Raw genomic sequence first — 21,212 nt, forward strand, 5'->3', positions numbered from 1 at the left:
TAGCATAACCCAAGAAAAGGGGCCATGGATATACGGATGTAATACAAACGTTTGCCCCTGGGGGTTATATACATTACTACGCCTAAATTACCTCTTCTATCTTTTTCCTATTCCTACTCTTATCTCCTCCTATTCGTTTTCTTTTCTTATTTCAACTTTTCAAGGGGTATCTAATTTTCGCACCTCTCTCCTTTCTCCTCGTATCATCTCTTCTCACCTCGCCTTACTTCAAGCTCTCACTATCAAGCGTGAGCCCCAATATTCTCCCTCATTCCCTTCGTCCTCAAACTAAGCTTCGCACTCTCATCAAACGGTAGTCCAATAGTACTACTTCCCGAGCGTATCCCATTCCCGTCCACACTACTGCTATTTTCTTCTCTACTGGCTGCCCGCCCCATCAACTGCTCCCTCGGCTTAGAGCCCCCTATCGCCTCGCTATCCGCGCTTCCGGGGCGACTGCCAGCCGTACTTACACTGGCACCGTCATCCGCCGTCAGTCTTCCTCCCTTAGTCTTCATCCGTCCCGCCCATAGACCCCGTACCCCACCGCGTTTCCGCTCAGGCACCTCGTCGCGGCCCGCGCTGCATACGTAAAGCAAGTACTTCAGATTTGGCAGCGTATGCCGTATATCCACGACTTTCAGCCCAACCGCTGCGCACAGGGTCTCGACGTCTTTGTTGAGTAGAAACCACGCGTAGTCGAAGCGGTACTGGCCGGTAACGCCGCCGCGCAGGAATAGCGGGAATTCGCGCTGGGAATCTGGGAGTAGCGAGATATCGTCGCGGATGCTGCTGCGGGAGCCGAAGAGGGACAGCGTGTATGGTAATGGCACGGAAAGGTAAAACTGCAGCAGGTGCGCTAGCTGCGCTACGTACCCCAGCCCCGCGGCCATGGAGTCCTCCGTCGAGGAGGATGAAGTCGGGTCGTAGTCTGTGTTGGGTAGGGCGACGCCGCAGATGCTGAAAGAAAGGGGCTCGCCGGAGGGGACGGGGACAATGGGGAAGATCCGTGCTAGGTCCTCGCATATACGTCGGCGTTGGCCGTGGATGCTTTCCCGCGTGGAAGATAGGGGGGCGAGAGAGGCGGGGAGTTTAGCTTGCGCGTGCTTGACGTCCTCGGCGGCTCTATCCTGCGCGGCGCGGCCTTCGCGGATGGCGGCACGACGAGCTTCGATCGAGGCTTGGAGATCGGCTTTCCGGGCTTGAGCTGCGCGGAGAATGCGGACCTGGGAGGCTACGTATTTCGAGGCGAGCTGGGCTGCGTCTTCGGTTTTGGGAACGGCGTCTGGAGGCGAGCGCTCGAGAAGTGAGTTTATTTGCGCGGTGAGGGCTTCGCGCGTAGCTAGGGCGTCTTGGATGGAATTATCGAGGTTGGAGAGTTTCATGAGCGCATTGTAGGAAGAGGTGGGTAGAGGAGGGGCCTGTTTCGGCTCGGGAGTCTGGCTCGAGAGCTCGAAGGAGTACGGGCCATCGAGGAGTTGGAAGACGAGGCAGTTGGGGGGGAATTGGTGGTTTCGTAGGGTCCCGAGGTAGTTCAGGGAACGCAGATCGACGTTTTCAGTCAAGAGCAAACCCCACGATTGCTGCTTCTTGGCCCATATCTTTATTATGAATTGATGTCTCCTTGTGACTGTCGGTCCAGCTTGCGACAGGTCGAAAAATCGGAAATTGAAGTTCATCGCACGCTCGCCTACTTCGCTAATATAAACGGGTTCTTCGCCATCGTGGCAGTGCAGGGAGAAAAACACATCGGCAGCTCTACTCTCGACGGTGTATTCCAACTGCTTCTGACGCGTGACAGGGCTGATATTAGCGAGCGTCGTGCTGCGTCGTCGGAAATTGGCTGGCCGGGGTAGTAGACTCCCGGAGGACTTGGAGTGGTGAAGCTGGGGGGTTCCATCGTGAAGAGGCTGGAGCTTGGTGGAAGGGAGGTCGGCCTCGAGATCGTCGGCAGCCCTACCGTGGGGTCGGGTAAAGCTCAGGTTCCGGAGGTAGATGCCTTGAAGATGGCGTAGGCGCCGGTTCTGAGGCAGCATTGTAGTTGTGCTGCTTGCTGCGTGGGCAGCGGGCGCATGAGGAAGGTCATGGGTCAGAGTTGGTTGTTTGGTGGTTTGAGGGTTTGAGGGTTTGATTTAGTGATGACGAGTTAATGAATTAATCAATTAAGCCCTGGATGATGGAGATTTAATTACCTAATGTCCAAGTACTTAGGTATCTTTGCGATAAATGCAAGTATCCTTCTCAAATGAATACCTTTATAAATGCATAATAATGCACCTATCCATATCTCTTAAAGACATTCTTCAACTGAAGTCAGACTGAACTGAACTTTGGTCTAATATCTCAATAGTCTACGTGCTTCGGTCAATCAGATTTAAATGGACAATGTGCTATGTTTAATAGGCTGCTACGTGGTTATGGAGAGCCTATCATATTTTCAATGCAGCTGTTGTTTCCCCGTAATCCATTTAATATTACATTTTTCACCCTCCTGTTGGCGCGTTACAAGAGCTGAAGAATACGCGTTTTAAGAGCTGAGGAAAAAAGCCTTGAGGCAGTGTATTTCAGATTTCCACGTCATAAACCCAGGTCACATCTCTGAGACAATCTCAATAATTCTCTCTAAACTGATAATGTTCATTTTTGCTATAGCATTTCTCCATATTCAACACTTTCATTGCTGACCTAAATTAGGTATTCATGGCTGAAGCCCTTGGGGTTGCCGCCAACGGTATTGCCGTTGCGCAGATCGCTATTCAGGTTGGCGGCACAGCGGTTAAACTGAAGCAACTTTGGGACGAAGTAAAAGACGTCCCTGATGATATTACTGACCTCATGGATCAGCTTGACTGTCTAGATCCCGTCTTATGGGAAGTCGAAAATGGTTTCAATAAGGTCGAACTACCGTCGATTCTCTGGGATGACCTAGCTTCCAAGTCAACATCCAGATATTGTCGCAAGGCTCTCGAGAACCTAACTGCAATGGTTGAGGAGTTAAATCTCGAAATCAGTAGTGCCAAAAAGGGTTGGAGGAAGATAAAAGCAGTCAAGGTCCTACTTCAGAAGGATTCCATCAAGAAGCTAGAAAGACGGCTTGAAAAGGCTGTCCGAATGTTGACATTAGCTCAGCAGTCCTATCTCGTGTAAGTAGCGCGTCATGTAGATGTCCTATAGCGTGGCTAAACACCTTTCAGCGCGCTCACCCAGGTGCAACCTGATATCATCATCCAGAAATTCACCACCCTTACCTTCCGTAGAAATCAATATGAGCCTCAACAAGCACCCGATTATGCATCCAAGGCGGAGGTGCAGACGGTTTCAAGGTTACACCATGAGCAACAAGATACCGGCGACGTATCTACGAAACCTCGCTGGATATATAGAACAAGACGGACGCGTCCTAACTATTTTGGCAGAGTTTGTATCGAGTCTTTCGCGACAGGCAGCAGAATTCTATTCCAAGCACCAGCATGGTTCTCATATCGATCATGGGAACTACATAGCATTAGGGCGAATGGAGCTTGGCAATGGAACCTGAGGTCCTACAGGTGCATTCCGTGGGATAGTGAAATTTTCTCGCTAGTACAGTCCGGATCCCCCCAGGATATTCAGAGGCTCTTTGACGTAGGGTTGGCATCTCCATACGACTATAGTAGTAATGGATGGACTTTACTCCATGTAAGAGATATGAATTCGAATGGCTTCCAACGCTAATCTTTTCGATTTTGTCAGTCCGCACTTTTAGGACAAAACGTTGAAGCAGTGGAGTATCTGATTAGGATTAACCTAAGTAATAATACAGAGAATTTGACTGCAGACAGTAATATGTATGCCTTTATCATACTCTCTGATATCATACTCTCTAATATGAGCCCAGGGACATCTTCCTTTATTAAAGAGGTTACTTCGGACGCGTCCCTTATCAGACCTATTTTCGGGGAGCCCGAGGTTCCCGAATATGATGACTCTGTTCACGATCCGTCTTCTACATGCACTTGTTCCCCCTTTTTAGACCCAGAGGTTTACCTGGCAGTGCTCCCATATCTATGTCCGTCTCATCGAAGTACTTCACTCCGTTCGCGACTAAAGCAAGCCAAGATATCCCTAAGGTCTTTAGCAAGCATTGAAGTAGCCAAATTAATTCTTGAGCCGGAGTGGAGTACCAATCCCCAAGCCATTCGTTCCTGTCCAGACTTCCATTCGATTATTACCGAAGTCGCTTTCAAATTAGGGCTCATTACAGTTACTTCACTCCCGGGTTGTCCAGCATTCCCTATGCCGATTGAAATAAATTACTCGGATGCGGGTTTTCGTGGCTGTTTCGCATTTGCAGTCGACATAATTAAGGAGACTCCTGACATACATGCGTTCAGTTCATGTGAAGAATACCCGCTTGAGACTAGGGGTACAGCCATGGTAAACATGCTTCAGGGAATAAGGTGTGCTTATTGTGTCATTCGGACCTCGACACAATCATATCCTATTTCTAAACTGGCGAGGGGGTGGCTAGAGGCACTGAAGCAGGCTGGTGTTGACCTAGAAGCCTATGGACGACGTGAACACGAGATTTTCGTCGAAAAGAATTATAGTACTGCCATTGATTACTATGATGAAAGCCATCTCGTCGACTTCCAATTTGGCCCAAACCCTGAAGATTGGGAATTCTATTTTTGCCGGCCCATAGATGATTATGTTGGCGAGTTCTGGAAACTGGTCGAGGACCCACCTATCCGTGTTCCGGGGTCTTGGGTCGATGGTGATGATCATCATCATCGTCGTAATTGCTATTATGATGGCTACGAATTTGGGAGGTCATACCTTTTGGAGAATAAGGTAGTTGAGGCGAACTAGTTATCTAAATGGTGAAGACAACGACGACTACAATGGCAAGAGTTATTGATAGACGTCTCACACAAGTGTTTAATGAAAAGCATCGAGGGAACTCATAACCAAAAGTAAAAGTATTTTCACCCTTAAGTGTCTCAAGTCATCTTCCAATTATCAAAAAATTCTATAATCATATTTCTCGGACTACAATACTGACCACCTCTATTCCTCAGGTTGACGATGACTGCCGGTCTTTGCTAGTCCGTCGACTCCGCTTGCGAACCTTGGGCGGCTTTATCTCTCTCGGGTTCGTCTCAGACTGGACCCGTCGCTTCAGCTTCGTACTTGACACGGCATCTTAGCTAATTTCTTTGCGTCGTTGGCTAAGTTGGATAAAGAAAGGGTTTCAGGGAGGGAAGAAGGGTAGACATACGTTCTCAGTAGATACTCGGCTTGCTCTTCTGGAGATACATCTTCATCCCACCCTGGGGTCTCGATCACATTTAACAGTTCGCGAAGTTGCTCGGCGGCCGACGAAGTTTCGGGATCCATGGACGGAATTGGGCTCGAGCTTGGAGTTTGGTGTGATGCTGGGCTTAGGTGTAACGATGATATTATTGAAGGTTTGCTACATTTCAAAACTCCGTTCGCTTTCTTGGAACATGGTGGAGGGCTCTCTAGATCAAGATGTGATCCAAGGTCTTCGGCTTTCATTCCTAGAGCGAGCCTCTCGTGCCCCTGTGTGTCACGCCGATATCTTGTTAGTGGCGATAGTCCGCGTACCGAGCCTGGCTGCTCATGTTGTTGTATAGAGATGAGGGTATCATAGCATAATATCCTTGGACCGCCCGGGCTTTCGGTCTCGGTGACACCGTTATAGTTCCTATGAGATTGCGTTTGCTGAGAACTCAGGTCTGGCCTTGGGTGACTCTGAGATAAGGCGTGAAAGGAAGGGATAGGATAAGTGTAACTACCATAGAAGTCAGCCGGGAATTTTAACGAGTTAATAATAGTGAAAGTACAGATTATGTCTTACAGCGCTTGTCCATCATCACTCAAGCTGATGACGGTGTCACCGGGGGAATGGTCACGGAAGCATCGCTCGCTTCGTACGTCGATGTGGCTATCTCCTCCGATCCCCTCGTACTCAATATCATCGAACTCTGCCACGGTCATTTTTCATAAGAGATTCATTGAATTGATTGATATATAAGCGTAGTTGAATGAAGCTATGTCGAAGCATCCTAACTAAACGCGACTTTGAGCGCCCTTTTAATACTTCTAGAATATTTAACAGTATATAAGTCCGAAGGGTAATCTTCAACTTAGAATGCGGCTCGAAGACCCCCATGGTGCTAGATGCTGATCAAAAGCTTAAGCCGCGACCCAATCTCTTGGGAATAGGTGGGACATTATTTAGTCGTTGCCTCTCCGCGGAGACCCAGCGGTACGGAAAGGCTCCCGGGGGAACTCATCCTGTTGGTCACGGCAGAATACCCCGGTCTCATTGCATAAATATTACTACAAGGATAGTGTCCAAGCACCCAATCACGCCTCTCAATAATATGCAGGCCTCGCGTTAGCGACATGAGGTGCGAACCAAATGGCCGGTACTGAGACCCGATGATCTGGATCCTGTCACTGCGCCGTAGTAACCACTCAGTCCCTACGCGACATACTTCCGAGCGCTGCCGACGCCCCAGTATTCGCTACAGATGGCGCAAAGAGCGGTGACACCATCACGATGTTAGGCAAAAGAGAATGATACGGCGCGCAGCGTCTCTCCATCTCCACATCATGCAAATATATGTGAAATTGGCAGCGCGGTCATGCATGAACTCGTTTCACGGTCAGGCTGTGTAACCAACGCTCGTCGTGGCACACGGTGAATAGCCAGAGGCGTGTTGCCTTTTCTCGCCTCGATTTTTTTTTTCTTCGGCGCCAAATTTGAAAAAGTGATATGTCATATTAAGTTTCAAAAACATACGGTAGACGATGCTCAACATTACTCTCGGACAGGACACGATATCTAGTGCCTGATTGCAAATAGAAAGGTGTACCTACTATAGTAGTAACGAATAGCCCTGTCCTCCAAATCCCGACAACTGGGTTACCCATTGTCCCGTGCCCACGGTCCGGGATGCAGGACTGCAGTGCGACATTATCTCCGCCGCATGCCTGCAGATAATTGCCTCGGGGTAACAGAAAAAGAAAAAAAGCCAAGCCGTAACCTAATTCCAGGAGTAAGTTGCCTGGTGTGTTGTCAGTAAGTCCTACATCTATGGATTTGGCAAAATGTGTAATCTCTATTTTTCCAGTATCCTCCCTCAAGTACTGTTACGCTTGACCGCACATTCATCCGCGCATGGATTCAACCCTACATTGCCTGATGGTACGCCGGGCAGCTTTTCGAAAATCATTTCCTCTCCGAGGATAAAAATAGAAGTATCTCGCTTACCTATACCTAGGAGTGCTCGGCATGTGTTCCGCATACCTCACTTATCATTGCCCACGGATTACGGCTAGGCAACCTTGTTACATTTGATTGTCATTCCATACTACCTCGTTAGCTATTTGATGTAGCTATCTATCGAGTTTACAGGGGAGTGGTATTAGTAACTTAGATCAACTGATTTCGTTGAGGAAACTATGTACAGTTCACCCCCCTGAAATAATGTTACCTTTTCGGACGTGCACGATACAAAACAGGGCTTCGAATTCTGAATAGAACAACGCCCTTTAAAGCATCTCAACTACTATACCAGGGTTTTATAGCATAGAATATTCCGAAACAACGTTTTCAGAAAACTATAACGACCTCCCAGGGCGGCAATAGATATATGCTTCAGGATCTCGGCGAAGTAGCTCTAGGGGTCCGCTGAATAACATTATTACAGGGGGCGTACTGTAAATGCAGAATGAGGTACCTATAACTGAGCCTAAAATAGTGTAAATCGAGGCTCGGGCCTTTTCAACCGTCTCTAACACATGACATATATCGGATTACCTTTCTACCTGTAGTTATGCCTGAGTTTACAAGAGATGATATGTCCGACTAGCTTCCACGAATACGAAGTTCGTCTATACGCGCGATTCGAGGCTTTCTAGTACTAAAAGATTATAGATTTCAATATTTTCCCCCGTCTCTTGACTTATTAATACTGTATCACCCACACGCCAAGCTGAAAATCGCCTTTCGCTGAATTCAAGTAGCTTACGGCTGCACTCAGAGCAATACTATCCACTTGTAGCCTGGCCAAGACCGTGCGGTCTCTGATACTTACACTTGGCTTTTTCAAGCTCAGATGTCCAAGACTTTAGCCCCAACCTTGGTAGGTACAATGGAATGGATTGAATTAACTCGCGGTTTGGCGAAAGTTATCACCTAGGCTAATCGTGAAACCGCTCAATTTTCTCTTCATAGCTTTTATACTTCTAAAACGGGCCGATTCTGGGGTTATAGCAACGTGGTTCTCTATTAGGGTTGTGGTGACTCTGGATTGAGTTTCTATTTCTTAGTCGCTAGCAAATGTCTTTTTCATAGTCATCGTACTCTTACTTTAATTGTTCCAAAAGAAAAAAGTTCAAAGCTACTCTCAGCTCATGGTATAAATATAAGTATTAAGACCTGCCATCGCCCACCATCAGTCACAAGCCGCTTCTACAAATATCTATACCCAGTGCCCTTAGTATCCTCAAAATTCCTACTCAGGTATCCAGTCATCAAACTCCAACTACACCCTCAACAACGAGAAACATGGCAGACTCTCGGCGTTATCGCAGCAGGAGGACTTACTACACACTCAAGAACCAAATCCCTTCCAGGAGATCTGCCGTGACAAATTATTCCCCCATGGCCCCCGGACAATTCTCAAACTCACGGCGCTGGTTCTTTCTCATAGTACTTATCGTGGCCTCGACGCTCCGTCTTCTACGCGACCTCGATTCTATCGCTCAAACGCCCCGTGATAGAAAGGATCTAGGCGCCCTATATTTTCTATTTATTATGTTTTCATTCTTTGTGGTGGCCATTGATAATTTCATTGAAATAACGCCCGAAGACCAACACGCAACCGCCAGTCCTACTCAACCTCAACTGGCGGGCATTTTCGCCATATGTGTGTATATATTCTGCACTCCTTTTACCCCGTCTGCTTCATGGATGCATGGTGCTCTCTGGTGGTTCTGGGCCGCATATTTTGTCGCAAGATGGTGAGTAATTTGGTCATATATAAGCCTCCTTTTTTCTTATCCCCTTTCTCTCCCTTTTTATGTAAGGTGCCGGCGTTTTGAATATATGAACCCATAACACATATTTCAACGCTCTTGTTCTTTATTAAACTTCTAATCGCTAACCTTGAATCCCCTAGCAAATTTCTTGTTGTGAAGTTACTATTTAGTTTAACTAGGACTGGGATATGGTAAATTAATTTCGGGGAAAGGAAGTCTTTGGTGGACTAGGAATGCGTGCCTGTAGCTTTGGTGTACTTATGACTACATTCATTATCGGAGAGGGGCGGGCGGTATTTCATAGGGCGTCAGAAATCGTCTTGGGTATGGACATAATGTTGGCGATGTATATGTCAAGAAACAAGATAACTTTTACTTGGCTGACATTACCTAATGATATTGCCACCTTTAAGGATTGATATATCTTATGTATAATGACTAGGTTTGAAATAATTATTGAATACTAGAGGTTACCCCCCGGGCAACACAAAAGCCTAATGTTTACACCGCACCATATTTCTATACTATTTTTATTTCTATTATATATTAGCGACTGAGGGGTGTAAACGATGTTAATTGAGTAAAGTTTAGTATTACTGGGCAAGGCCCAGTAATTATTAGTATAGCTGGTAGTAATTCCGTAGTCCCACCACACACGGCCAAACTCCCTCGTTGGGAATAACCCAGACCCAGCGAAACAGGACCAAACGAGGTTATCGTAACTTATCCTAGCCCATCTTATATCCCTCTTGTACTTAGTTGTCTTTAGTCGTCTTTAACTACACTCGGTATACCCTTAGAATCACTTAATCTTAAACACACAATAACAAAACCACATACACAACGTTTCCAAGTGGCTTCCAGCATAGTTAAACCTTCTTTAGCTTGCCTATAGTACAATATTAACATAACCTACCCTTTATGAAACCGGAAGGCACCTTTACGATAGTTTACTGCTATTATACGGCTAAATCATATTTCCTATACCTTCGAAACCTAAGTAATAAAGAAGCCTTAAAATTATACATATTGTAAACCGTTTCCTTTTACCTTTTACTGCTTTTTATAAGGCAGGAAAATTATCTATAAGGTACCAAGGCATGTATCCCAAATAGGAAGTGTTTACTCGCATTCAACACAATATCCTATACCTATATATCCTAAACAATATCCCAAAGTAAACCTTAGGCATATAAAGTTATGCCTTGTCGTCGTTAAATTACCTTAAAAATACTGATACATCACGAAACAATAGCCTTTTAAATATTGTTGATGACGTCTGCTAGGGGCATCTAATCGGGCCTATGCCACGTACGAGACCCATGCTAAAAAAGGTGAATAATATTGTGCTAAAAAGATTTCACGTAAAAATACGACGATTCATTTTAAGGTGCAAGAGACCTGAGTGTATGATAGTGTCAATTTAGGAACTAAGTACGAGCTGTACTACCTATAATTTAAAGACCGCCTTATACATTGCCGAACAAGTATGATCATACTGGAAGTCGATTAAATATCAAAATAGCTCTTTACCTAGGTACCTACATACCCAATCAAACAAGTTGGGAGGGTGAATTAAAATACAAATACGTACTTTATCATTTTTCTTCTCGGGGCTAATAGGTGCCCAAGCCACACCAACGTCAAGAAAAAAGGAAAGTTCGAAGAGGCAGACGACGGGCAGGTGGCGAACTAATGACGACAGAGGTGATCAAAGCCACACAGGTGTTGGGCAGGTGGTAGGGCCATAGCGAAAAAGAGTGGCTCGAGCTTAAAAACTTTTCAAATTGAATTTTCTACCGTTAAAATCTTAATTTATAACATTCTCTCTTTTAAACACCCCCATAGATCGCGCTAACTTTAATTCAACCATTGGACGGGCGGCCGAACTCGCCTAACGTCTGTACGCTTTACACCACCACCAATAATCGAATACGACAAATGCTCGAACTACATGTGATAGATACTTACCTATTATACATCTCCGCTATGATGGTAAATGTTGGTGGTCTTCACCACCTTGTCTAAACCCCTCAGGTAATTTTCAGGGGAACTTTCACGAAGTAAATAAGTACTTGGTGGCCTATATCAAACGCTGGTGCGAGGCCTGGCGTCCTCGGAATTTGAGATCAATTGGAAATCAATAAGTGAATATAAGAGATTTATCGTACGATGTTTCACCGGCAACTACTTTATGGACATACTAGAAACGTTTATTTACCGTACTAGCGAGGGCGTAGAGATAATTGCTCAGACCCTCGAATCGAGTACATGGCACTATACAGCACGCCCACACCCGAGGACATAACTGAGATTTTCTCAACCTATTCGTAGAGTCAATTGTAAGATATTTTTAATTTGGCAAGCCTGACAATTCTCCATGCTAGGTGACGGCCAGGTGAGCTTTCTGTAGTCCGAAGCTTCCTATTCGTCTTCACATTATATAGCTTGAAATATTACTTTTGTGGCTGGAGTTACTTGCATATAGTTATCGTTGGCTCGAAACATACTTTCTGGTTTCACGATGTATAAGATTCTGATAGCGAGTGGCTTAGTCGATTCGTTTGAGAATAACCATTATTACGTAGACACATAAACACATTATCCTATATTGCTTATATTAACCCGAACTCTATGGGTCTGATGGCATTGATCTTGTCGTATGGATGTTCTCCCACACCTTGAACCGAACGAGTTGAGCACCGATCTCCACCTAAATGCCCAAGTAACTTCTATTCTACGTTGACGACTCGTTTGACACTATTTAGGCCGCTATTATGCTGGGTGGTCGGGGTAAGCAAGCTAACAAGAAGTTTCACGTCCAAGCAACGCCAAACTAACCAGATATACTTTCGAAATACACAGTGAGTGCCAAGATATCAGGTTATTCTAGTCAAATCACCGTTATGTCTCTAATCTTATGAAAGCCCGCCACATCGTACACGTAAGATGCTAAACCTTACTATTGCTAACCCGTCCATTCTCGCTGAAGAGACTGAGAAAGCCCATATAAGACCTTGCCCATCCCCGAATTTTTCGAGGTGCCATATTTCCTTTCTATCTACCAGGTTTCCACAGAGCACTCATAAAGACATCTCAACGGAAAATCTATCAGCATACCCATACACACACACACACACACACGAACACATCAAACTCTATACAATTTCTAGCTATCCTATATTTACCACGTTAGCTTCTAAAGCTTTCATTCAAAATGGATCCAATTTACGACATCCCCGGCACCGCCAACCAAATTCACAACATCCGCAGCACCTTCAACCACCTTTTCGGCGAAGAGCCCACACTGGATGAACAGCGTCAATTCTATCGGGAAACTTCGGAACGTGCGGTAGCCCATGCCAATGCCAATCCTCCGCCTCCTCCTGTTGCTTTATTGTTCCAAAATAACCACAGCACTCCTCTCCTCCCTGTACCCGCCCCGGAGAATAACACCTTAGTTGACAGTAGTGTGGTGGAGACGACGGCTGGCAATCCCGACGATTCCAGCCGCCTTGCTGAGTCAATTCAAAAGTTAATTCAAAAGATTGATGAAGCTCTAGCTCGGATGGAAGCCCAGATGGAGCAGCTGCGCGAAAACGGACATTTGGCAGGGCATTAACAGATACCATACGGGAATGGGTTTTTAGGGAGAGATATCATACGGGAATGGGTTTTTAGGGAGAGATATCGGGTAGGGAATTCGTAGGATAATTTCAAGTAATCAATATAATGTATCGAGACCTCAGCAATGATCTAAGCCAATACCCCTGACCCGTGGCGTAGTCACTACTAACCCAAATACCTTAGGAACCCAATACAGGTTAGATTCTTCAGCGTGAGAGTCTACTTTCTCACAATAAATAACAAAAACTGGAATGGAGGGATTAAACGCAAAAATACAAAAATAAAACGTACAACACCAGGGATTCGCTGGTCGTCACCGACCCAACTACTAGTCCGGCGGTATTTGGCTTGTCTAGGGGAGAGCGGACGGGATCCCGAATTTTCCAAATCCTATGGTCGTACGTGGTGTTTTATGTTGTTACTGAGACCTATATCCCTTCCTTTCCCTGGTTGTTGTAAAATCTGTTATAGCAGCACCAGTTGACGTTTTAGACTAGGTATCAATTGAAGGATACTCAGTATAACCTCGAATAACCCATGGATAAGCCACATATGCTGAAGTGTCGTATCTCTACCTTCGGCCGTAGGCTCTAGAACCCTTCGTAACACAACCATTGGATGAGGGGTTAACCATTCTTACCGGGCTAGTCCGGAGCCCCGGTGATTTCGAAGGACGCCAAACAAGTCGCCATTGCCATCCACGCGTACGGTTATGGCTTATAACGCCAAGCGCATTACACCAAAGCATGCCTCTGACCTCCTGAACTCCGCATATGCCACTATGTAATCCTAATATATGCTTACGTAAACAACCCCTATTACCCCTATTAAACCACTACAAGAGATAAAACATAAAAACCGGCAAGGTAACGAGCCACACAATTACAATAATAAGAGCATATATCTATCTAAACTCATCATATGGCGTAGGTTTATTAACTTAAACAAAAACATCACTATAGTCTTTCCCAGTCCACTGTTTCACACAGTCATCCCATCCATATATCCTAGGTATCTCAAACATGATCCATAGCTAGGAAACACAAAACACCCATCACCTAACTCCAACTAGCTACCTCGGTACTTAACACATCATTTTCCAATCTAGAATAGAAAAAACAAACATCAGGCAGAATAGACATATCGGCGTCTCGTTTAACATCCCCCTCCGCCGCCACCACAACCTCCTCCACCTCCACCTCCGCCACAGCCGCCGCCGCCACCTCCGCAGCTACCACCGAGGCCGCCACAGGCCGCGCCCGAGGAGCCGCACTAGAAAGTGTGGTATTAGTATCCGGTCATAGGTTTGAGTAGTAGGAGGAGACAGACAAGAACTTACGCCACCACCACCTCCGCACCCTCCACACCCTCCACTTCCACCACACGCCCCACCCCCTTGCCCACAGGCTCCTGCCGCACATCCCCCTTGGGCACCCTGTCCAGCAACAGCCTCGCCGGGGGCACCGGTAGGGTAGCATCCGGGTGTGAAGTACATGGGATATAGGTATGGGCCGTACATCATATAGGGGTATCCCCAGTAAGAATGGTAATACTCCTCTCGGGGTGGGAGCTCGCGGCCCTTTCTATGGGCACGTTTCTGGGCACGCTCGTAGTTGCGGTTGAGGTGCTGCTGGTGCGTCTCGTGTAAGCGACGACGCACGACTTCGCGACTGGCGTTTACGTCGGTGAATTTAACGGCGTTGTGTGCGGAAATGTGCGCGCTGCTGTCGGGGGGACAGAGCGCGGCTTTGCCGGATTTGTGGAAGGTTTCGGAGACTAAGGGGGAAGTCAGCTTGGAAATAAATGATTTTATTATATACAGGGTAGCTATGTCAGTTTTTAGTGAGGAGGATGGACTTACCCTTCTCGTTTCTCGATATGTGTAGCTTACTTCCGAGGGAGGACACATGAGAAGCGCGGATCGACTCGCAGTACCAGCACGTACACTCCGAGTAAACCTCGCCGTAGGTTTCCTGATACACCTTGCTTGTCCACTCGAAAGCCGTAGATAGCTTGTCTTCGTCAATCTTGTCGTCGTGATCAATCAGACGGCGGGTCTTTATATACATAGACCTGGTATACATAAAAGGGCTGAGCTGATGTGTGTGCCATGCCAAGTCGACGTCGAGGGTCGGGACCACTGTTTTCAAAGGATTGCGGGCCATGATATCTACGAAGCGTTTGTATTTCCTCAGTAGTCGTGACATCGTATCCCGAGCCGTTGGGCTGTGGAGCCAGTCAATCTATAGGTAGTGTAAGCCTGTGACTTTGCGTGAAAAATATGACCTTCAAAATATCATAGACATACCTTGTTCATCTTTTCTACAAATATGCTCTGGCGAAGAACGGCGCCGCAAAGATCAAGAGCGAACAGGGAAGAGTTCCCGCAGTACCGCGACATCACTTTTCGGGTGTGTGCTTTGGCACCTATGCCGAGACGATAGCGTTTGGCTAAGTCACGCCCTGTAACACCCTCTATTTGCTTAACAGCGCTGTTGTTGCTTAATGTGCGCTCAATGAGGACGCGGACATCGCTCATCGTTGGTGCTGGTTTTCTACGAGGGTCAATTAATAGCAGTAGCTCGCTGCGAAGACGGAATCTGATAATTCTGTTTGGGAATGTTCGCTCTTGCTGGCGAGCGTCACGAACCTCTCGCGGTAGTCCCGTTTCGTTTTCTAATATCGTACCAGGCATTGGGCGGCCATGGGAGAGAAGCCTCTGTGAGTCTTTAACAAATTTGGCTGCCTCGAGAAACTCTCTCGTGATGGTTCTTCCGCATTTGGTGCACGTGTGTTTAAAATTTCCATCTCCATAACCCTCTCCAAGAAGACCAGGGTCTTCGCCGGTAAATTCTTCGGGTAGTTCGCACGTTGTCCACGGTATCTTAAGGGCCTTGGAGCAGCTAGGACATTTGAGTACTTTGACCATTGGGTCATCAACATTGTCCCATTTCCGGCCTATAAGATGTTCCCATGCTTGCTTGCATTCGGGCGAAACGTTATAGTTGAAGCTGTCATCGATTGCATTGTCAATGAGCTGCCATGGCATGCCGGCCGTCCATAGACCATTCAGGCAGTATAGTATAGAATCCTCAAGATATGCTCTTGGGTTAAGCATGTGAGCATGCCAGACCATTAAGATGTCTAGTAGAATTAGTGATGCTTTTATATACTCTCATTGTGGATTTGACGTACCTAAAGGCGGAAGTATATGTTCGGCCCATTGGAGGGGTATCCCTCTGGACGTAAATGTACCATATATTGCAGTGGCGGATTCTTCTCGGTAGTTGCCTTGCATATTTTTCTCTGTTAGATGTTTCTTAGACAGTTTAGTCCACCAGGTTTCGTATCGGTCCACCGCCCTCGCTACAAAAAGCGCCCATCGCTTCTCTCGGAGTCTAGCCAAACGCTTCACGGTCTCTTCTTCAAGCTTCTGCCCGTTTTCAGCAGCTTCGGGCTTCGTATCCTTCTGTATGAGAACGCGGTCATCGAAGAGACCCCAAATGCCATCTGTGTAGCCCACGTCCTCCTTTAAACTTTGTAAGGCAGCAAGTAGCTTGAGATGTACCAAGCAAGTATCGGGCGTTATGTTTGAATCCCAAGATGATATTTCAACGGGTTTGGGAGTAAAATTCAGAAGATGATCGAAAATGGTATTTAACTCTTCATTTGACGATGTTGGAGCTTGGTCAGGGAATATACCACCATTTCCGACATTATAGCTAGGTGGTGCTTCATTACCCTCTCCATCCGACAGTCCAGATATTGCGTTGACGTTGTTTGGTTTCTCCATGATATAATAGCAGGATGTCACGAGGTAAATCAAGGCATAAGATAAATCGGGAAATAGGAGACTTGAGTGGTAAACAGTAAAAGCGTGTGGCGATGAAAAGACTAAATGGGGGAGCGGGAGCTATGCTTCATGAGAGATAGGTAATTGATAGATGTTAAATACTATTTGTTCATTCCCGCTTGGACTAGAATCATAGTTCCGAGTTCATAGTTCCAAGGTCAGTTCGAAGGTCATAGTTAAGTTAAAGAGTAAGTTTATAAGATGCAAAAGGTTTCAGGGGGGGCATCACTCGAAGTTAAATGCACGGGCGGAGGTCAAACTGTGGCTTAAGTATTGGTAGTTACTGCCTTTCCTCGCAGGATTCTACCTAAAATAATACCGATTTTGCTCCCGTAGGCTCACCTTTCTACGCTAATGCGCCATCACAGCGCGAGGCGTTCTGCATTTAATAAAGCTTATCAAACATGAGTTGGGGTATTTGCCTAGGTAGGTACTTGGTAACCATGCACATGCCCATTGCCTTTCTCTAAGCTACTAAAGGTTCCAAGGTACTTACATGTACCTTCTAAAACAGAGTTGAGTCAGGTAGGCACGGTTGGGGACGATACCTAGGTATGATTGGTAGAATCACCCGGTAGCACTCACAAGATGACGCGTGGTGGTTACACAAAATATATTACGTAAGGACACCAAGGACTAACCTACATAGTGCTTTGACCCTGTACATAACTTTGACCCAGCTATGCGTTCCAAAAAGCTTAAAAAACATCCCTTCAGTTGCCCTATCGATGTAGCCTGAGGGGGCGTTCTAAAGATTATGACGTTCAATTCCATTCCTTATAACTACCTCCTATTAAGACTCTCTGTCCTGTATAGGTAGATACGTCATTTGGCTCAAGTTTAAATATCTAGGGGCTTTGCGCAACTCTTCCCAACGATCGGCGATTACCCTCCGCAGTTACCCCGGAATGTAGAATACAGAATCCCGGGGTTGTGGGGATCTTTCGAAAGCTTCTATGCACTACTAAACTTTTAGCCCGTAAACTTTGACATTTGAAGAAACCCATATGTATTACGCAAAATTTAAGGCGCGGCTCTAATTCGGCTTGGCAAGACAAAACAAGCTTCCACCTTTTGGAATGAGAATGCGACACTATTTTTCCTTGAAACAATATGAGGTTGTGGTTACTGCAGACTGCAGACTGCAGTGACACCATCGATCATAATATCTCGTCCTATCCCGCCTTGTCTTGCCACGGGGGTTGGTCGTCTCGGATCAATGCTAGCGGCCTTACAGAATGTTGAAGTAGGTACCTACATGTAACCAGAAAATGATTTCTACCTACTTTCCCGATCCACGGTCAATAAAACCAAGGCATGGAAAACGTGTTGAGACCCAATCTGTCGCCGTCCCTACGAAGCCAAACATTTAGCCCGACGGATCTCGGTGACGCAAATACAAAATCTCCATGCATAATATGTCGGTAATTGTTATTAGCCTATCGGCTTGACGCTTCTGGTTAATAGTAGAAATATTTAAGGATATGATGGCGTGGACGCACGGGGATGCTACGATATTAGAACAGCCCTATACTCTCCTATTAATACATACCTACCTAGGTACCTAAGGCACCTCATATGAAACCTGGGGGTTGTACAACATTAACGGGACTGCCCGACGATTACCTAGAGATGGGTCATGTCATACTAGCCAAGATTAGCCCTGTCTCCCGTCATTCCCCTAGAATTCGAAAGTGCGATCACAGGTGACAGAATCAAGGGTTGTGGAAAGTTCTTCGTAAATTTCTAATTTATTTAATTTTGTGAGGATTGTTAAGAGTTATTCTCTTGTTGTCGGTTGACAAGTTATAGGGTAGTGTAGTCAACACCAATAAGGAAATAAGGAAATGATACGAATAAGGAAATGAGGCTATCACGATGATTGTTGTTGTAGATGTTGTGATTATTGTGTGTAGGTGCTACCCCGCGAGATTAGTGTTTTGTGTGTGGACTGATCCACGGATAGCACGTGACTATATTACGTAATTCCAATATCCCAACGCCTCAGCACCTGTCATGGACCTAACTTGGAACACTTAAGGCACCAGCCACAATGCCACCACAGCCACAGAAATCACATCCAAAATTAAGGGGCTAAACCTACAATTAAGGAGTAAGACGTTACTGTGAATAGCTTCATTCTTAAATCGTGAACTCCTGTGTATTAACCATTTATCAACCTACAGTAGTACAACTTGATCTATCATGCAGACTCTATATGTATTTTATTTATTATTCATTTAAGAACTAGTGTAGACTCGAAGAGGATCAGGGTAATCATCAGAAATCAGAATTAGGTAGGTAGGTCCACTAGATTCCTACGGCGACAGCGTCAAGTCTTGTTCACTAATTATCAGGCTCAACTGTTTTCACCTATAGGCTTATCGTAGTCATTTGACCTGGTCATATAAGGATCAGCTACGGGATTTATATTATTTAAATTTGGTATCGAAGAACTTAAGAAGCGCCGATGTAGAGGAGCGGCTTGAGTAGTTTACGATAGCATAAGCATATCACATAAGACGAAAGTGTTGCCGTGAGACAGGTTCAATTGACGCAATCTATATCCTGTCCAGTTCCCGAATGATGAATCCTATCAATACATTGAACCACCCACCGCCCCTTATCAATGTATTGATCTCCCAAAAAAATACCTTAACCGCCCCCCCTCAACTGGTTGTTTCCCAAAAACAAAATTTCCCAAAAGCAAAATGCCCCAAAACATGAGGTATGACTAAACAAGAGGTATGGCTAAACAGAGTTAAAGTATGACTAAACTCCAATACCATGCTCCAATAGGCGCCATTCATCGCAATCTGCATTCAAAAACAAAACATTCCCACAACTCCAGTATGGTCCGCGATAACCCACCCCCTCCCCATATAGTCGACGTGTCAGTGAGGGGCGTAGACGTGGATAATGACACTCGGGGCAAGGTCACTGGGAGGGATGGGGAGCTGGGGGGCTGGGAAGGCGAGGGATGTTTGCTGCCATGTCCTCTACTATCTCGTCAATGGGGTTCTCCCAAGGATAGTCGAACATGTCAAACTTGCCTCTGACGCTGTCCGAATCATGCTCGGCTCTGGTGCTGTCGAAATCCGATACGTTGTTCTCGGCCGTCGAAGAATTTGAAAAGCTCCGAGAACTTGAAGGCGCCTCACTCAAAGAAGCGCAGTGGTGGGAACTCGGTAAGGCTTGCGAAGACTTTAAAGGAACCTGGGAAGGTAAAGAATGCCCAGCCCCTACCTGCCTACCTACCCATATCGCGAACCATTATACAAATAAAACCCAATAAATATCCGTTAATAATTCCGAAAAAGTGCCCAGCCGCCAAGCTTTCTTCGTCGGCGTCGTCGGGTTAAATCGAATTTGCGCGACTTCTTAGTTAAGGTCCCTGTATTATGTTGTGTTATATTGGAGAGTTACAAAGATTGTCGACGTATCAGTAAGGGGCGTAGACGTGGATAGTGACACTCGGGGCAAGGTAGCCAACTTTGATCAGGGGAAAAACCGTCGAACACGCCTTTTTATAACGGAGATGGAATCACCTTCAGCGCCCAGCGTGCCTAAGGAAAAAACCTGAGTCAGACCAGTTTGGTTTGACCACAGTGGGATTCGAACCCACTTCAACGCTATGAAGAGAGCGGCCTTTGCACCGGGCTAGAAGGGTAGAGACTCAGCCAAAAGATGTGTATCTATGGACGAAAAGACCTTACATAGAATAAGACAAAAGTAAAAACTCGCTACAGAAAATAAATCACTCTCACGAGGTCTGGATGATGGATTATGTTGCAAATTCTAAGATCTGGGCCAGGTGGGAGAAGAAAAAAAGAAGAAAAAAAAAAGAGCCCATTAAGCGGTGTCGGATGCGCCATGTGAGTGGTTTATGGTAGTAAACAGTTGATCCAGAAAGTTCTCTAGCAAGTTCTCAACATTTACTACTGCCACCACTCGGCCACCTTCCTGCAATGGGTACCAGTTTGGATGTTATGATGGAATATAAGGTTTACTCCTGAGGTGCAAGTGCAAGTGTACGTGTAAGTACTGCCGGCCCGTTTCAGGTACCTAGCAACTGGCTGGCTGGCCCATTAAATATTGGTTTCATGGTGGTCAGTGCGTTAGTCTGTAGCTTAACCCTTTCGCTCATTTAAAAGAAAATTTCTCTTGAACGCTTTTTAAACTTAACATTTCAGCTCTAGCATCTGCATCTAAGATATTATCGACAATACCACTCATTGGTACCTGTTAAGGTAAATACATGAGCAAGAAAGATGCGTTTCAACTAGGTTTGTATTGTATCTTCTCATTTTATTTTGAATTTCACGCCGCAGCAGACCTTACTCCAGCCACTCGAACCATCCTACGAGTCATTCATCCGAATGATCTTTCTTCCGTGATGCGTCTTGCGTCGTGGTCCTGAGAGGGCTTGGAGATATAGGGCAGACGATGCTTGCATCGTCTGTATAGCTAATTAGCTGCAAGAATAAAATCAATTCCTATGGACCATCATAGTCCACGCTCATCTTGTGCTTTACGTTACAGTCTTCCACATGAGCGAGGCTCCAAGCGCTCCGACATACAAGTCTCTAGCATGAGACAGGGTAGCGCGGTGCTAAGTGGGGTTATTTAACCCAGTATGGCTAGTAGGTAGCTTTGCATACAAATTTATATATAA

General features: G+C 45.8%; 5 protein-coding genes across 5 annotated transcripts; 2 read left to right on the top strand and 3 right to left on the bottom strand.

Annotated features, from left to right (window-relative positions):
- Window positions 1–5: 5 nt before the first annotated feature.
- F5Y00DRAFT_250057 (UV radiation resistance protein and autophagy-related subunit 14-domain-containing protein) lies at window positions 6–2,138 on the bottom strand. The gene has a single exon (XM_048009682.1). The coding sequence runs from the start codon at window positions 2,034–2,036 to the stop codon at window positions 243–245; it is 1,794 nt and encodes a 597-aa protein (XP_047859804.1). The 5' UTR covers window positions 2,037–2,138; the 3' UTR covers window positions 6–242.
- Window positions 2,139–2,700: 562 nt separating this feature from the next.
- Window positions 2,701–4,851, top strand: F5Y00DRAFT_267139 (uncharacterized protein; the record flags this gene model as incomplete). The annotated part of the gene is made up of 3 exons (XM_048012036.1): window positions 2,701–3,143; window positions 3,195–3,678; window positions 3,733–4,851. 3 exons carry the CDS (start codon window positions 2,701–2,703, stop codon window positions 4,849–4,851), a joined length of 2,046 nt encoding a protein of 681 aa, XP_047859805.1.
- A 209-nt stretch (window positions 4,852–5,060) lies between these two features.
- On the bottom strand, window positions 5,061–6,329 carry F5Y00DRAFT_250069 (uncharacterized protein). The gene is made up of 3 exons (XM_048009683.1): window positions 5,864–6,329; window positions 5,261–5,797; window positions 5,061–5,146 (listed from the first exon to the last, which is right to left on the bottom strand). The coding sequence occupies exons 1-3, from the start codon at window positions 6,001–6,003 to the stop codon at window positions 5,122–5,124; spliced, it is 702 nt and encodes a 233-aa protein (XP_047859806.1). The 5' UTR covers window positions 6,004–6,329; the 3' UTR covers window positions 5,061–5,121.
- Window positions 6,330–8,584: 2,255 nt separating this feature from the next.
- F5Y00DRAFT_267141 (uncharacterized protein) lies at window positions 8,585–9,043 on the top strand (the record flags this gene model as incomplete). Its single annotated transcript, XM_048012037.1, has 1 exon — window positions 8,585–9,043. One exon carries the CDS (start codon window positions 8,585–8,587, stop codon window positions 9,041–9,043), a length of 459 nt encoding a protein of 152 aa, XP_047859807.1.
- A 4,604-nt stretch (window positions 9,044–13,647) lies between these two features.
- On the bottom strand, window positions 13,648–16,477 carry F5Y00DRAFT_274793 (uncharacterized protein; the record flags this gene model as incomplete). The annotated part of the gene is made up of 5 exons (XM_048013419.1): window positions 13,648–13,956; window positions 14,024–14,460; window positions 14,546–14,927; window positions 14,993–15,828; window positions 15,880–16,477. The coding sequence occupies 5 exons, from the start codon at window positions 16,475–16,477 to the stop codon at window positions 13,840–13,842; spliced, it is 2,370 nt and encodes a 789-aa protein (XP_047859808.1). The 3' UTR covers window positions 13,648–13,839.
- Window positions 16,478–21,212: the final 4,735 nt, after the last annotated feature.

The sequence above is a fragment of the Daldinia vernicosa genome (genome assembly GCF_022497035.1).
Source record: "Daldinia vernicosa strain CBS 139.73 unplaced genomic scaffold F5Y00scaffold_97, whole genome shotgun sequence".
Lineage (NCBI taxonomy): Eukaryota > Fungi > Ascomycota > Sordariomycetes > Xylariales > Hypoxylaceae > Daldinia > Daldinia vernicosa.

Bases quoted from the DNA above. Each gene is read 5' to 3' on its own strand.
- F5Y00DRAFT_250069 (XM_048009683.1), bottom strand. From the start codon at position 6,003: ATGACCGTGGCAGAGTTCGATGATATTGAGTACGAGGGGATCGGAGGA. The intron at 5,798-5,863 runs GTAAGACATAAT...CTTCTATGGTAG, and splicing joins AGTGATGATGGACAAGCGCT to TTACACTTATCCTATCCCTT. The intron at 5,147-5,260 runs GTATGTCTACCC...CGACGGGTCCAG, and splicing joins GCCGAGTATCTACTGAGAAC to TCTGAGACGAACCCGAGAGA.
- F5Y00DRAFT_250057 (XM_048009682.1), bottom strand. From the start codon at position 2,036: ATGCTGCCTCAGAACCGGCGCCTACGCCATCTTCAAGGCATCTACCTC.